Source organism: Leptinotarsa decemlineata, unplaced genomic scaffold (genome assembly GCF_025532065.1).
Source record: "Leptinotarsa decemlineata unplaced genomic scaffold, Ldec_3_MD MMD2_tig00026282_RagTag_RagTag, whole genome shotgun sequence".
In the NCBI taxonomy this organism is placed as follows: domain Eukaryota; kingdom Metazoa; phylum Arthropoda; class Insecta; order Coleoptera; family Chrysomelidae; genus Leptinotarsa; species Leptinotarsa decemlineata.
The window spans coordinates 3,406,616-3,421,517 of NW_027412668.1; the positions used below are offsets into that span (position 1 = coordinate 3,406,616).

General features: G+C 33.0%; 2 protein-coding genes across 3 annotated transcripts in view; both read right to left on the reverse strand.

Annotated features, from left to right (window-relative positions):
* LOC111508223 (kinetochore-associated protein 1) overlaps nucleotides 1–10,336 on the reverse strand; it is a 38,220-nt gene extending 27,884 nt beyond the window's left edge. Inside the window, 12 exon segments of the mRNA XM_074179621.1 lie at nucleotides 2,294–2,353; nucleotides 2,355–2,425; nucleotides 2,546–2,824; nucleotides 4,045–4,593; nucleotides 4,669–4,773; nucleotides 4,831–4,983; nucleotides 5,040–5,476; nucleotides 6,131–6,321; nucleotides 8,869–9,198; nucleotides 9,250–9,497; nucleotides 9,556–9,697; nucleotides 9,937–10,336. Of these exon segments, the coding sequence (XP_074035722.1) occupies nucleotides 2,294–2,353; nucleotides 2,355–2,425; nucleotides 2,546–2,824; nucleotides 4,045–4,593; nucleotides 4,669–4,773; nucleotides 4,831–4,983; nucleotides 5,040–5,476; nucleotides 6,131–6,321; nucleotides 8,869–9,198; nucleotides 9,250–9,497; nucleotides 9,556–9,693 (2,561 nt within the window). The 5' untranslated portion in view covers nucleotides 9,694–9,697; nucleotides 9,937–10,336.
* Nucleotides 10,337–11,339: 1,003 nt separating this feature from the next.
* LOC111508214 (uncharacterized) lies at nucleotides 11,340–14,512 on the reverse strand. Of its 2 annotated transcripts, none has more exons than XM_023163651.2 (6): nucleotides 14,069–14,512; nucleotides 13,767–13,983; nucleotides 12,876–13,090; nucleotides 11,816–11,992; nucleotides 11,609–11,761; nucleotides 11,340–11,521 (listed from the first exon to the last, which is right to left on the reverse strand). In XM_023163651.2, the coding sequence occupies exons 1-6, from the start codon at nucleotides 14,379–14,381 to the stop codon at nucleotides 11,388–11,390; spliced, it is 1,209 nt and encodes a 402-aa protein (XP_023019419.2). In that variant the 5' UTR covers nucleotides 14,382–14,512; the 3' UTR covers nucleotides 11,340–11,387. The 2 variants fall into 2 exon arrangements, with proteins under 2 accessions (XP_023019419.2, XP_023019421.2); XM_023163653.2 differs by having other exon boundaries at nucleotides 11,605–11,761.
* Between the last annotated feature and the right edge of the window lie 390 nt (nucleotides 14,513–14,902).

Below are 14,902 nucleotides of genomic sequence, written 5' to 3' on the forward strand. Positions count from 1 at the left end.
TTTTTGTGTACTTCATCTTGGAAAACGTTTTCTCACACAAGTAAGTAGTACCAAAAACAGAAAACAACCCACGAGCAAATTTATGCAATATTGTTCCCATAGAAGACTCTTATAAAATTCCAAAAAAGATGAATTTTGATATTTGTTCTTAAGCATATCACTGCAACGTAAATCAATAATTTCCATTTGTACGTCCGGAGCCAGGGTTTCAATGTCAAAATCAGAAGGATTTGAAAAAATCTTAATTTCATTCGCAATGACATCAAAATCTGAAAAACGAATATCAAAATTTATCATCAAAGCACTCAAAGTTTCGATTGCAAAATTTATGGGAAATTCAGTCTCTGTAGTGTGGCTGAATATTTCACATGTTTCAAATAAGTGAAACATTTTTTACGTAATTGCGATTGAAATAGTATTATTTTCTGCCTGAAGGATTTGATATTGGAGTATAAATCAGGGAGAAGCCGATTTTCTCCTTGCAATCTCAAATTCAGTTCGTTCATATGATTTGTCAAATCGACATAGAAGGCTAACTTCCACATCCATTCACTATTTTTTAAATCGGCAAAAGGGCAATGCTTCTCATTTAAAAAAATTTCGATTTCTGCTCGAAGTTCAAAAAAGCGCTTAAGGACTTTTCCGCAACTAAGCCAGCGTACAGCAGTATGATATGGTAAATCAGTTTCTCCAATCTGTTGAACAAACTCGCGAAATTGTCGGTGTTTACAACTGATATGACAGGTTTTAGAACTTCAGACATATCCAAACATTTTTCACACAAGGACTGTTGATGAATGATACAATGTAAGACTAATGGTTTTGAACCACCATCATTTTCTACAGCCTTTGACACAAGTGCAACCACTCCTTTGTTTTTACCATACTTATTTTTGCCTCCATCAGTTGTTATAGATTTCAAATTTCTCCATTGAAGGTTCTTTTTATTAATGGCATTTTCAACTCCCTTAAAAATATCTGCCCCAATTGTCGTGCCGTGAATACTATCAATATCAAAAAGTTCTTCATACGCTTCATAGCTTTTATCTACTCCGCGAATAAAAATCAACAGCTGAGCAGTATCTGACTCATCCAATGCTAAAGAAAACCAATCATGATGTCCATTTTTGTCAGACAGTTGAGATGATACATTTTCTGCGATGTCTTGCACCCTCTGAGCCACGGTGTTTGCTGACAAACTGACACTTTTAAATAAATTTACCTTTTCGGGGCATATTTCTTCTGCTAATGCAATCAAGCATTCTTTTATCATTTCTCCATCGGTGAATGGTTTGCCGCGTTTTCCGATTTGGAAAGCCACACGAAAGCTGGCGCGAGTTGCAGACTCTTGTTCAGTATTCGCTTTGGTAAACAAAGATTGCTGCGATTTGAGTCCGCGTTTCAAAGCTTCAAATTTTTCCTTCCGCAAACTTCCTGTATACTTGGAGTAACTTTGAAGATGTTTCGATTCATAGTGTCGTTTAATGTTATAGTCTTTGAGAACAGTTATGGTTTCATTACAAATTAAACATTGCGCCTTATTACTGGACTCAATCACAAAATATTGAAAGTTCCATTTTTCTTGGAACGTTCTGCATTCACTGTCGATTTTTCGCTTCTTTTCCATACAAACAAATCACACAAAAAAACAATAAGTCAAATGAAAATACTTTTATTGACGGGTGTTACTTTATTTCACAATAGACAGTTTCGCTTCCTTCGCCTTTCCTACGCAGACTAATTCGCAGTTGCGCCGCTAGCATTTTTATATGCAATTATTACTGCCATCTAGCGGTGATCGGAATACACTACCTAGAACCAGAACTTTCTCGAACCAACGCGGTAATTCCTAATATTTAATTACGCCTAATGCCACCTAGTGGGTAGCTGAAAAAGATAGTACATAACACCACTACTCGCCACTAGATGTCGTTAAGTGTCACAATACACAATAATAATTGAAATGCAAAAAAAAGCGTAAGATTGCTTAGATCACACACTTTGCGACTATCCTAGTCTAGAAATATAGTTGAGGGCAGAAATTGGCCCTTGGAACAAACTGAAAAAATCATTATGGCCCGAAGGCTTCAAAGTTTGAAGACCCTTGATACAAATGAAAGTTACCTTTGTTAGTAAGCGAGAAATTAAAGAATCAACTGCCCAGTGAACCATATTTCTCGTTATTACTATATAACAGTACATGGTTTGCTCTGGAAATGAATGAAAAAACGTTCTCCTGCTGAATATATCAGCGAAACTGAAGTTAAATGATGAAAACAGTCTACAGACATACCTTGTTAAAATGAAATGCTCTATCAATATAAAATTAGCTCTGCATCTGTCTTCAGCTTTTACACAAGTGATAAACATCTTCGACGAGAGTAGGCTCATTTGCATATATTATTTTCCTGATTATATACTCCAACTGTAAAAAAATAGTTATAGTTAGGCATCTTTACAAAATGCACTGTTTGGAACCTTTGGTGCAATAATAAATATCAGTACTGGTCATTATTACAAAAAAAAAAGAAAAAACAAATTATACCTCTCGGTAATTGTTAATCTGCCTCTCTTTTATCTTATACTTCGGATTCCTCATCACTATCAACCTCTGTTCGTTCTTCAAAATCGTTTCTACATCCTGAACGAGGGGGTGAGAATGCTGCAGAGCGTCTAGCGCAATTTTTCTAACAATGTCGCACCAAGGGACTTGGGAACATTCCAGAATCTCCTTCGTAGCTTCCAGTTTGACCTTGACTGAACTGATGTGCTTCAGAATCGCTTCGATTATGCTCACCCAACAGTCGTCGTATTTCAAAAGGATCTGCATTGAAAAAAACAATTTCATTACGATCTAAGTGTACACTATTCTACGATTGTTGGAGGGGTAACAAACTTTGGAGAAAGTGGTCAGAATCGAAAAAACCAAGTTTTTGGTCAATATCCAACATTACATTGATAAATATTAGTCCAGTCGTTTGGTAAAAAAAAGGGGGTTACCTGGAGAGTTTTCCGGGAGGTTTTGAAAATTGGTTAAATTATAGATTTGGGTATGCTCTTTTCGAATTTCAACTTTGCCACCTCGTACCCCCGCCGCTCGCGCCGCCATCTTGAAAAAATGGCGTCTAAAAACGGTTTTTTAGGAATATCTCCTTTCCGACGCATTTTACGAAAAAAATATTTATTTACAAAATTAAACTAGAAAAAATTTCCTACAATTTATGTATAAATAATTTTTTTTCATAAAATCAATAGTTTTTGGCGTACGAGCGCCGCAAAGTATTATTCATCTGCCCCACCACGTGTTTTTCGTATATTTTTCTAAAATATTTGGCATCACTGCCGCCGGTTTTGAAGAAGCAGGTATAAGGGTAATATGCCTTTGTATTGGGTCCCTTTCTCTCGACTATGGAGACTATACACAGTGTATATAGTCTCCATACTCTCGACCTTCAACGAAACATCTGTCGGTAGAAGCTATATTACGAGAAATATTTAGTTGAGGCTGAGTCATCAGTATACGTTTATCGTCGTACAGTGTTGTTTGTGTTCTTAGAGCTATGGCTTCTAATACAGAAAATTGTTTTATTTGTGACAATTCACTCTTAGAAAATGAAACAGTTGAAGTGAAAGAAAAAGGATTGGAGACTTTTCGTAAGTCAAGTGTTAAAAGAAATAGTAATAAAGTTACATTAATAGTAAAATATATATGTATAATATATATATATATATATATATATATATATATATATATATATATATATATATATATATATATATATGTGTGTGTGTGTGTGTGTATGTGTATATATGTATTTTTTTATTTTTTTTTATTTTTAATACACATTTTTCATTTTATAACTTTGTGAGATTATCTATTTCGTATAGATTTATTTCTGTTCAATATTGTACATTGGCGTTTTCCTCTTTTTCATTTGTACTTCTGCTCCTGTGGTTATATAAATCAATCTGAGTAAATAAAGAGATTATTATTATCATTATTATTAATATTCAGTAATTTCTCTTTGAACAACTAAAACAAACCTTGATTTCATCCAGGAAAATCTCGTCGGGGTCAAAGTCATTCTGAAGCATGTAATTGTACAGAAACTGCTCTAAAAAGTCATCATAATCTTCTGGAGTCATGTTGCTAGTCAGCAGAGTGTGGATCAAATACTCAGGCCCTGAAAATATTAAACATGAACGCAAACTCATTCGAGGTTATTACCAAACTCGGATGAGATTATTACTAGCCTCAAAATAATCTGATAGATTGACGTCAATTCTAAACTGTTTCTTCAATCGTAGCAGAATTTTCAGTGCGTCGATGAGCTTGCTGAGATCTTCGATGCTCCTTTTGTTCAACGTGCATTGCCTTTGAAACGACAAACTGTTTTTCTCGACTTTGAGAAGCTTCAACACGTTCTCTGCCAGAGTTATTCCGCTCTGCGGGAAATTCAGTTTGTCCCTTTTTTCCAAGAAGAAAATCTTTCCGTACAACCATTTCACGAAAATGGACAAACACGTCGGCAGGTGTGTTATCGTTATAGGAATAAACGTCGGTAAAAACGGTTGATAAACGTTCATTGGTAGCTGTGATGGAACAAAAAATAATTAAAGTTACTTTTGAAACAGTTAATAATGGGTTGAGTAACTGAAAATACATACATCATTTAGAATAGCCAAAATTTCTTGAACGTAATCTTCGGTGAGGTCATCTATCGACTTCTGGTCCATCCGGCTATATATGAGGATCGCTTCTTCAATTTCATACTGAAAAATAGACATTTGAACAAAACATTGGCAGCAGATTACACGAATTTCACCTACGTTTTTCAAGTACACCTTCAACTCTTCAATCATGTTACAAGTCGAAAACTTATACCACGACTGTATATCGTCTTCGGGCTTCAAAATGGCTGTGAATGTATCGAAGCGGAACAACAAGTCTGTCAATACTCGTTTCATATTCTGAGAGGTACCCTGAAATCAATATACACAATAAACGTTTCAAAAAAAATAATTGAAGGTACACTCACATCATTCTTCACAGATATTTTGGCTCCATATGTCAATATTTTTCGCACGTCGTCAAATTTACCACAGTCAACATTCGAACAACACTGCAACTTGAAGTACTCATCATGTATCGAATCCATGAGCTTTATCAAATTGCTGATATCTTGAGAGGTACATTCTGATTTATCAACTATAAGCTGGGCTCTCGCTTTCAGTATCACCACAGGGTTGATGTTGAAGGACTTGGCAAATTTTTCGGCCTCCTCAAATCGCTGTCTCCTAATTAGCCTGGTCAGTCTCAACTCTGGTTCGGTTTCGTAAACACTCTGCAAGCGCAGTTCCAAAATGACGTCGTTTTTCATTACTTTCGAAATAAAAAGCAAATCATCTGTTGCAGAGTTTACCGGTATCAGGTAGACGGGGTGGGTGATTTTCAGGGAGAAGATTTGTGAGAAATCTAAAACAATGAAGTATAGTTACATCGGACAATACTTGTTGCTATTTTTCTTTGAGCAATTTTAATGAATCCAAATATTTTGTTCTATCTGCTTCACTTATTCAGATAAACAAGCATAGTTAAGATGAAGAAAGCGATTGAATCAAGTATTTCAGGTCCCTCTTGGTTTTAGACTGAAATATTCTAATAACACCTACAGGGGTCTCCTGAAGATGCTCACTTAGTAAGCAAAACTTGCAGGGAGAAAAAGTATTTTTGTTCTGGTGTGAAATAGTGTTTTCAGTACCTATAGTGTGTTACATGAATAGCTGTTAGAACTAGTTCTTTTGTTAAGATGAATAGTCTGTAATTTCAAACTTTGTTTGTGTAATATAATTCTGGTAAAGAACATTTCTTGTATACTTTTTTATTTGATCCATGGATTTTACTTTGAACAGAGTAGAATGTTCAGTTCCTAAGCAAAAACTAATGCTCCTGAGTTGAATTGGTGGCATGATAGTACATGAAATTTGCTCCAAATATCACCATAACAAAACAAATGTTAATAATGAATGATTTGTTTAAAAAACGCAAATTAGAAAAAATAACAAATGTTCAACTAACTATTATGAACAGAATGACTTTCCATTCTTTTTTGAATCTTGACGAACTAACCTGTATCCAACAATTGCAGAAATGTTTCTCCTGTTTCATTGGGTTTGGTGACTGCAAAAATGTGACTTTTCTTGTGGTCACTTATCACAAGAATATCTTCCAGGAGAATGTCATATTCAACAGGAAAAATTATCATACTCAAGCTGCAAATTCTGAACAAGTTACCTTGGAAATCAAGAGCAAGGATTTTACTGAAAAAAAAAAATTGAAACAACTACTGGATATCATGTTCTATTGTTTTCATCATTCCAAGAAATATTTATATGACAAATAGCTGACACGGCAAACGTTGTTTTTCCACATAAATTATTTCTATCAGAATAATAACTCATAAATCCCCTAATGTACAATATTTTTCGTTGGAATTTGCCAATTAAAATGATGGCTGCGACAACGTTTTTCATTAATTTTTTAATGACTAATCGCGTGCTGTTGCACAGCTGTAATGGGTTCAAATTATGGGGCGATCCAACCTTCAGTTGTAAATTAAATGGTGGCATGTCTGGCAAATCCAATGGGTTCAAAAAACTCTATTGGATAATTCACAGCTTTGGTGGCATTGCAAACTGTATCTACGCTCGATGGATGGACAATAATAGTGATCGATAACTGTGTGGGCAGTGAGAGAAGGCTTATTGTGTGAGAGAGACAGGCTTCGTTCTCATCCCTAGTCCGTGCTGTTTACTGAGTGAGTGAGAAGTGACACCAGTAACGCCTGGTGGGAATAACCGATCTACGATCAGGGTTAAAATTGATTGAATTACTAAAATGGCGATTAAAAAATATAAGTTAGTGATGGAAGATTAAAAATTGAGGGTTTTGTGTATTTTTTGATGCTATATCAAACAAAAATATAAACAAAAATTGTCCAAAAAATTCAAAAAAATATGTTTGTGGTGGAAAACCTTCATCACTTAGGGATATGAAAAATAGATTAAAATCTATTCTCAGATCTACCGAATATACATAAACAATTTCATGGAAATCAGTCAGGTTGTTTCTGTGACATGAGAATTTTATATATTAGATATATAACTCTGACTATGAGGGTATGTAAAAGAAAAATCATATGTAATAGTATGCACAACCTATTCATTTAATACTTTTAAATTGATCTCGGAATTTTAGACCAGTGTAGATTTTATAATTTCTTCAGGAATAGTGTTATATACATAATTTCGTCATGTTACAACAATTCCCAAAAATTAGATTAAAAATTGCAACAATCTTGTTTGTCTGAACATAAGTGATTCCCACAAAATTCATGTTCAAATTTTTTCATTCATTTGTTATTCAAAGAATGAAACAACTTTTTTTTGTTTCTATAGTGCTTCAAATCTAATAAATGATTTGCTTTATACATTATATTCCATATCAGAGAAACAATGTCCAAACTAAATGGCAAAATATACCAACTGAAATGCCTAAGAAGAGTTCTACTTGTCCATACTAAAAAAAATGTATTATGCTGAAATTCAGTCACGAGTCACATATGGAATCTTATTATGGGGTTCATCATCAGCAGCTCAGAAATTATTTGTACTGCAGAAAAAATGCCTTAGAACTTTATTGAATAAAAGTCAGAGAGAATCATGCAGACTATTATTTGCCAATCTGAAAATACTTCCTCGCCTGTATATTCTAGAAATATCTTGCAACATTTTTAAGAATGAAAAAAGCATTAGCACCCATAGTAGATTTAACCACCATCTAGAAACACCTCAAAATAATTTTGAATGTAACTCTCAGGGGACCTATCTCCGATGGCGTAAGAATTTACAATAAGCTCCCGGAATCAATTAAAAAGGAAACTACTGACTTCAAATTCAGAAAGTATCCCAAAACTTTTCTGTTGTCGAAAATGTTTTATAATATTGAAAAATGTTATTCAGCTAATTGCATACTTTCATTCGATAATATATTTAAATTCACTTACTCAATTTTAAAATTGTTAGTTTCAAATGTGAAATGTCTACCAATAAGAAATTTGTGATGTGTTTTATATTACTTTCACTGTAATCTGTAAAACCAATGGATGAATTGAATTGAATATTTACCATAGGTTCCAAGTATGATGAATTATGTATCAATTTAATAAGTTAATTAAAGATTTTACTGTGGATTTTTTAGTGATTCTCAAATAAAAATAAGACAATGGAGGTGTGAGTCTATTGGACTGAAATATATGAAGGGTGATACTTTTTTTTATCAATAGCAATATGGTTCATCCTCTAAAATTTTTCATAAATATATTATCCTAGGAATGAAATTGGTACAACTCATTAAATAATTATTAATAATAAAAGGTTGGTGTAACTGTTCAATAATATTGTATTAAAGTATTTTCTTTAGAAGTTTTCATATAGATGATGCCAATGAGTTAATATATATTAAAAAAGGGAAGGACGAAAAATTGATTATTGTGGTACCCCAATTTTTTTTATGGAACTCTTTTGATTTTCCAAGCAAACATGTTATTGTATATCACTTATATAATTCACAAATCGACTAAGGATAATCCCTCTAAGTCAAAACTTGTTCAATTTTGAGATCAATGTATCATGATGTACAGTATCAAATGCTTTATACAAATCTAAAGACAAGAAGTTAACATTTGTCGTTTTGTCAGTTTGTTAGAATTTTCAAAATGGCATCGATTGCTGCTGCCTCTGTATCTATAAACTTGCCGAAACATACTGAACACTACATAAAAAAAAGTATTATTTTCCAAATCTTACCGTCCAAGAGAAAACATAGTTTTCACTTCGTGAGAGTTGTCAGACAAAACTAATTGAGTCTCAGTGTTGACAACACTGAATTCAGCACCATTTGTCAGAAGGATGGGATAACTAAATGATGCTGACGTTATGTGAGTATTCAAATTGAGAAGTTCCTCAAATCTTGTTTCAAAAGTATTTTCACTCTGGTCAACGGGCTTTGTGCTTACAGAAACCCTGAATATTGCTCCAGTACCTTGAACTATTATAAAAGTGGTAACCTTGGAGCACTGAGTTTCAAAAAAACCCTCTATATAAATTGTAGGTGCCTCAGTGGTACTTGGAAGACATCTATAAAAAAAGGAAAGCTAGATTACAATCGAAAAACTTAGTTTATCTCACTTTGTGAATACTGAAAAAATCTCTCCTCTGTCTTTCACATGGAAAATGTTGACAACACCGCTCTCCAAACATATCAACATGAAATTGTTATCAGGAGATACAGTGATAGAAACAATACTTGAATCAAATGCAGCTGTAAATAAGAGGTTGGATAGTTTCGTATCATCAAATATCTTCAAGGATTTGTCTGTTGCCAAGACGAGCTGGCCATTTTCTATCAGGCAGTTTATTGTCACACTGGGAACTCCCTAAAATTGAGTAAATATTAGAAGAAAATCACGTGATAAATATAAATTATTCACGTACACTTTCATCTTCATAAGATTTGAAGCAACCAATAGTGGATATTTCATACAAACTACCAAGTCCAATACTTCTGGTACCAAAATTTATAGTTTCATCAGCACTGCTGAAGCCAGTTTCAATTATTTCAAAATCTCCCATACTCCTGAAAAAATTATTAACTATGGCTTTGAAATTTTTCGAGAATTACAGAAATCCGATGAAGTATATATGCTACCACAACACAAAAATCCAAAGTAATAACTTTTGTCAAGCAATCTCATCTTGGAGTTCACCCCGTTATAATATCTATAATAGACTCACTTTTAGTCTATTTTATTATATTATTTGTCATCTCGACATCTCTCGATAGACTGTTATATAGAATCACAAGTATTACTACACCTTTTATCACATTGGCTATCAATTCAGTCTACTTGATCAAGAAAAAAATTTCAGCTAGGACCAGTGAAGTCAATTTGACCGAGAAATTCCTCACGACCAGAGTGCCGCATTGTTCAATATGACCAAGACACTTTATCATATCTTTCACGCCAACTATTCTGTTTGCCATGCATTTACTACCCTCCTATTAAGTTTTCTCACATCGATGTCTTTGTGAGACTTCCGATGGATATCTTCATATCATTTTCTCCAAAATGTGTCCTGATATTTCTATTCTTTACAAGTAACTTGGTTGAATGGAACCTATATTGTGTACCCGTTATCTTAAGAATTCCATATTAGAGGATTCCAGTCCTATTTCATTAGACCCATGTTTTTATTAGCGAAATACTGTGTAACTCAAAGTCTTTTTTTTTTAATTGTATATGTCTATCACAAAATATTCCAGAGAACCTATTTCATAAAAAAAATATTTTTATATGTCCTGTTTGACTTTCATTTTCATCTGTTTAGTTAGTTTCAATGTTTTTCAATAGAAGAAATATCCTTCACTGCAATTCTTTTGATTCAACTATCAACTTCAATATATAATTCCATATAAAATGAATGTGTTTATTGCTCAGAGCAGTAATTGCTCCGAGGAATAACGAAAAATGAAATAGCAGGAATCAAAATTGTTAGTAAAAAACACACTGAGTGATTCTGTGTCAACTGATCACTGTTTTTTAATTATAAAGTGTATGCTATTTTTTCTTAAAGTCCTCACACAATGAATATAAACAAACAATACTTTGAAGATTTGAAAATTCAATTTTCAACTGACATCTTCTTCTTTCATCCTTCAATCGAGTGACTATGGCTTACGGGACAATCAGACTTGTTTCAACTCCTCATTTCATCAATCTATATTGCGGAAGGTGCGGTACAAACATCTAGGATAAAAAACAATTGTCACATTTTGTAGTAAAATTGCTACGAAATAAACAACTGTTATTTCAACTTTTACCCGGAGGAGGTTTGAATCATTTCTGGGGGGAGAGAAAAAATCAAAATACACTTTTCACAAATTGAATGCATGAGAATGTGAAACAAAAAAAGTTACTGCATTTTTCCCTTCGTTGTATACGTGTATGTGTCTTAATGCAATAGAAGTTTTAAATAACAAAAAGATTATATATACTGTGAGTAGAAATCATGACCACGTATGTAGCTCCTCCTAGAGTCAGAGAGGGTCATGTTTTCTCTGAATAATTAAGTGTTTTTCAAAACGATACCGAAGGCAAAAAATGAAAGGAGTCTTAAAAAACGGTATAACTGAAATAAAAGATGCTACTCACAAAATATGTATATCAAAAAATATCTACATGTGAAAACACAGAAGAACATGCAAAACAGTTATTTAAAAAAAACTGTACATCAGGCAGGAGAAATCAAAATAATACAATCTGGTATCATTTTTCATTTTCTCTGGGCAGGGAATTCAAAAACTCTTCCGAATCTAGCCACCTCGAAGGAGAATAAAGATTCCTCACTTTTTCTTGTCGAAGTGAGGTAAATTGAGGTTGTGGCTTCTCACTCTCTCCAACTGAAAACAAAATTATATACAGCTTTTCACAAATAAAAAAATTCTTAGTTACGTTATACTGTAGATATTGAAAAAAAAAATACTTGCTGATAAAACTTTTACTGGGCTTCATCCAGTTTCTTGCCAAAGGTTTTATTAAATTTTTTGGTAATGGTATTTTAAAATGTACAGTAGAATCGTTCAAATATTTCGACACGTTCTCAGATAAATCCATATTGTCGGGTTTTCTCCAATTACAATCTGTAAGAGGAAGTATAATAATATCTTGTGAATATCTGAATGATATGATATTACCATCTCCTTTCGTCAAACATGTTTCCATCTTGTCAGACGATTTTTCAGTTCTTTTCAATTTATTACTAGGACCATCCCTAGATATATTTTCTTTGGGTTTGGTTCCTGATTTTTTACTTGATTTTTTATGAATATTCTTTTTTCTTGAAGGTTCACCACTCAAAAAGACACAGTCGGCTGTAAATTGTCAAAAATCATTATTTACCTTTTGAAATATCAGTTCATAACGATATGGACTGGCCATGACGTGACTTTTACATATATTCAACACACGACGTTTCGGCCACTGCACCATTTAACAAATCAAATTCCAAAATATTTACAAACATCGTTGTATCTGACGTTGTGTATGAGTGACGTAAATGCCAAGACGTGAACCTGTCTTTGTTTAGTTATTGGAGTTATGGTATCTCTTCAAAGGCCAGTCCATATTTTGACGTCACTGGTTCATTATAATTTGAGGTTATGTCATTTATCATTGAGCAGGTGCACTTTGATGTATTATTGGTGCTCAAAGTAATGAAGTAAAAATGAAAAATGGAAAGTTAATTCACTTAAAATCCACTTTTATGAAAAGACATTAAAATCTGTTTATTTTTTTTCTGAGATACATATTTGGGTATGTAAAAATGATACAGGGGATGTTGTTTAGATGATTTTTTTCCAGTTTTTAATTGTTAAAGAGCTATAATAGAAGACATGATCTATAGGATAACAAAAAGTTAAACCATGTTCATCCAAAATGAAAAGAGATCCCCGAATAGTCAGTAGAGCTAAGTTACAGTGGTTTCTGATTTATTTACCACTCAACTATTTCTTTATTAATCTGAGGTGTCACCAGAAATTGTCCTAAATTCAATTTCTTCTAACTTATAATTTTTATCCTGAAATAAAAAATTATGCCAGTCAAACCTAGCATAACAGTCACAAATTTGAAGAAGCAGTTACGATTAAGTTCTGAAATGAAAATCAATTTTTCTGGTCTCGAGTAGAAATTGGGATACAACTATTTTTCAATGAGCTGATCTTCAAACTCATCCAAGTACAACCATTTACTTACTTTTGTATTTTTTCTTTGGTTTACATTTCTCTCTCAAAGACCGTCTCATCAAACTCTCATCAAAATCATGTCTTCTTTTTTTTCTGTTTTTTTCCAATTTCTTTTCGATCTTTTTTGGCGGTGACTCTTCGCCTACTATGGGATCACTTGGAGTCAATTTATCGCTAATGTCATTTCTTGAAACCAGATTTTCATTCTGTGGGCAATTACCGCTACTGAAAAGAGGATAAAACCATTTTCTTCATCTTAAAAGTCCACTTAAAATTCATTATTAATATAGTGCTGGACAAATCAAAATCGTGTTTTGGCAAATGCAGGTTACAAATTTCAAAAGCTTATTGGATCATCCTAAAACAGAGAAATTCAGGAAGACAGGATACATTAAAAAACAATGGATATCTCTGAATGATTTTTTATTCTTAATGTTGCTAAAAAAAGTATCCAAACTTTTCCTGACTTATCGATTAAATAGTTATTTCACATATTCTGCGACAAATGCATTGACGAACATTAATTCTCAACTTCTGTCTGATTGGAGTGATTCCAACTTTTCTTTGAATAATTGATATCGTTCTCAAGAACCGCTTTGTGCCTATCTTGAAGGTTTTTAATTTTTGCAAGCCGCAATTTAGTATTCATAAAAATAAATCCAACTCCAAAGTCGTTAACCAACTGATAAAAAATATGGTCAAAGGAATTTATCAGGTTTTCGTCGAATGATGATGCTAAATTGTTGAGGGAGATTGAGTTTTCTGTTGTTAGAAAACATAAGGGACATGTCATCCCCTTTTCCCGCTCATTCTTGTCTAGTGTTGAATCATGAATGTCTGATTTTTGAGCTTTTATTCTGATTATTTTTATTTATCACTATTAATGTGAATGAGAACTTACCTTGATGGAAGAAAGTCTGGAGAACTTGCATCAACGGTTATACTTGCTACAGGACACGTATCTTTTACATAGTGTTGATTCACAAAAATATTGTCAACATCAGACATTTCATCAGGATGTTTATCAATTTCATGAGGCATTTCACTTTGAATTTTTCTGCAAACATGAACAAGCTCGTTTAGGTATTTCTTAAAAACTGGAAATCTAGTTGGGACATCTGAAAATTGATTGACAGTGACAAAAATTATGTTAACATTTGATTTAATTCTCATTTTGCCCTCCCACGGATCTTTTGATCTTACCAGGATTTAATATGGAACAAGTTTTGATCAATGCAAAGAGAGAATTGTCTATGGAAATGTCACACTGGATTCCAGTCTCACGGTTTCTTGGAGTTTTCGGAGTACTTGTGTATTTGTTGAAAATTCGTAACATATAATCTCTTTCTTCTTCGGAGTCTGAAAAAACTGGTTCTTCATCGAGATAAAGCATACTAGAAGTAACTCTCCGTTTTTTGGAGGAAGAATTACTACTTGCTGGCCTCTTATTGTCTGAAGTGTTTTTGAGCAGGACATTCTGATGTACTACTATATTTGTTTCAGTTTGAACAGACATTGTTCATTCAAAAGAGAAATGTACACCCGTAAATATACTTTTTCTATGGGTAAAGTTCGATAATTCAAAATATTCAGACGTTACGAAAAATAAAAACATTTCATTGTCAAAACATAACCAAAGCATTTCTACTTCTTTTTCTTGCCTAAATTATAATCTTAAAACTCAACTCTCAGCAGTCATAAAGTTATCTGATACTACAATTCTGGCCCTGGCAGCTGAAGCCATTAATGGAAAAAGAAGAAGAAGTACTACATTTCTGTGATCTGACCAAACCGTCTTATCTGTGACCAAACTATACTTCATAATAATATATAATAACTATACTAACATAACTTGATACTGTCACAGATAGCAGTGCAAAACTCTAGGAAAACAAATGATTTAGAAGTTTCTATTTTCCTACAAAAACATAGGTCAACATAAGAGGCAAGGGGTAAAGTGTTTATATATATATATATATATATATATATAATATATATATATATATATATATATATTTATAGTAGCATGACTGTATA

Excerpts from the sequence above, each read along its gene's own strand:
- LOC111508214 (XM_023163651.2), bottom strand. The coding sequence starts at position 14,381 with ATGTCTGTTCAAACTGAAACAAATATAGTAGTACATCAGAATGTCCTG. Across the intron at positions 13,984-14,068 it reads TTGTTCCATATTAAATCCTG|ATGTCCCAACTAGATTTCCA; the intron begins GTAAGATCAAAA and ends ATCAATTTTCAG. Across the intron at positions 11,522-11,608 it reads GCCCAGTAAAAGTTTTATCA|TTGGAGAGAGTGAGAAGCCA; the intron begins GCAAGTATTTTT and ends TTTTGTTTTCAG.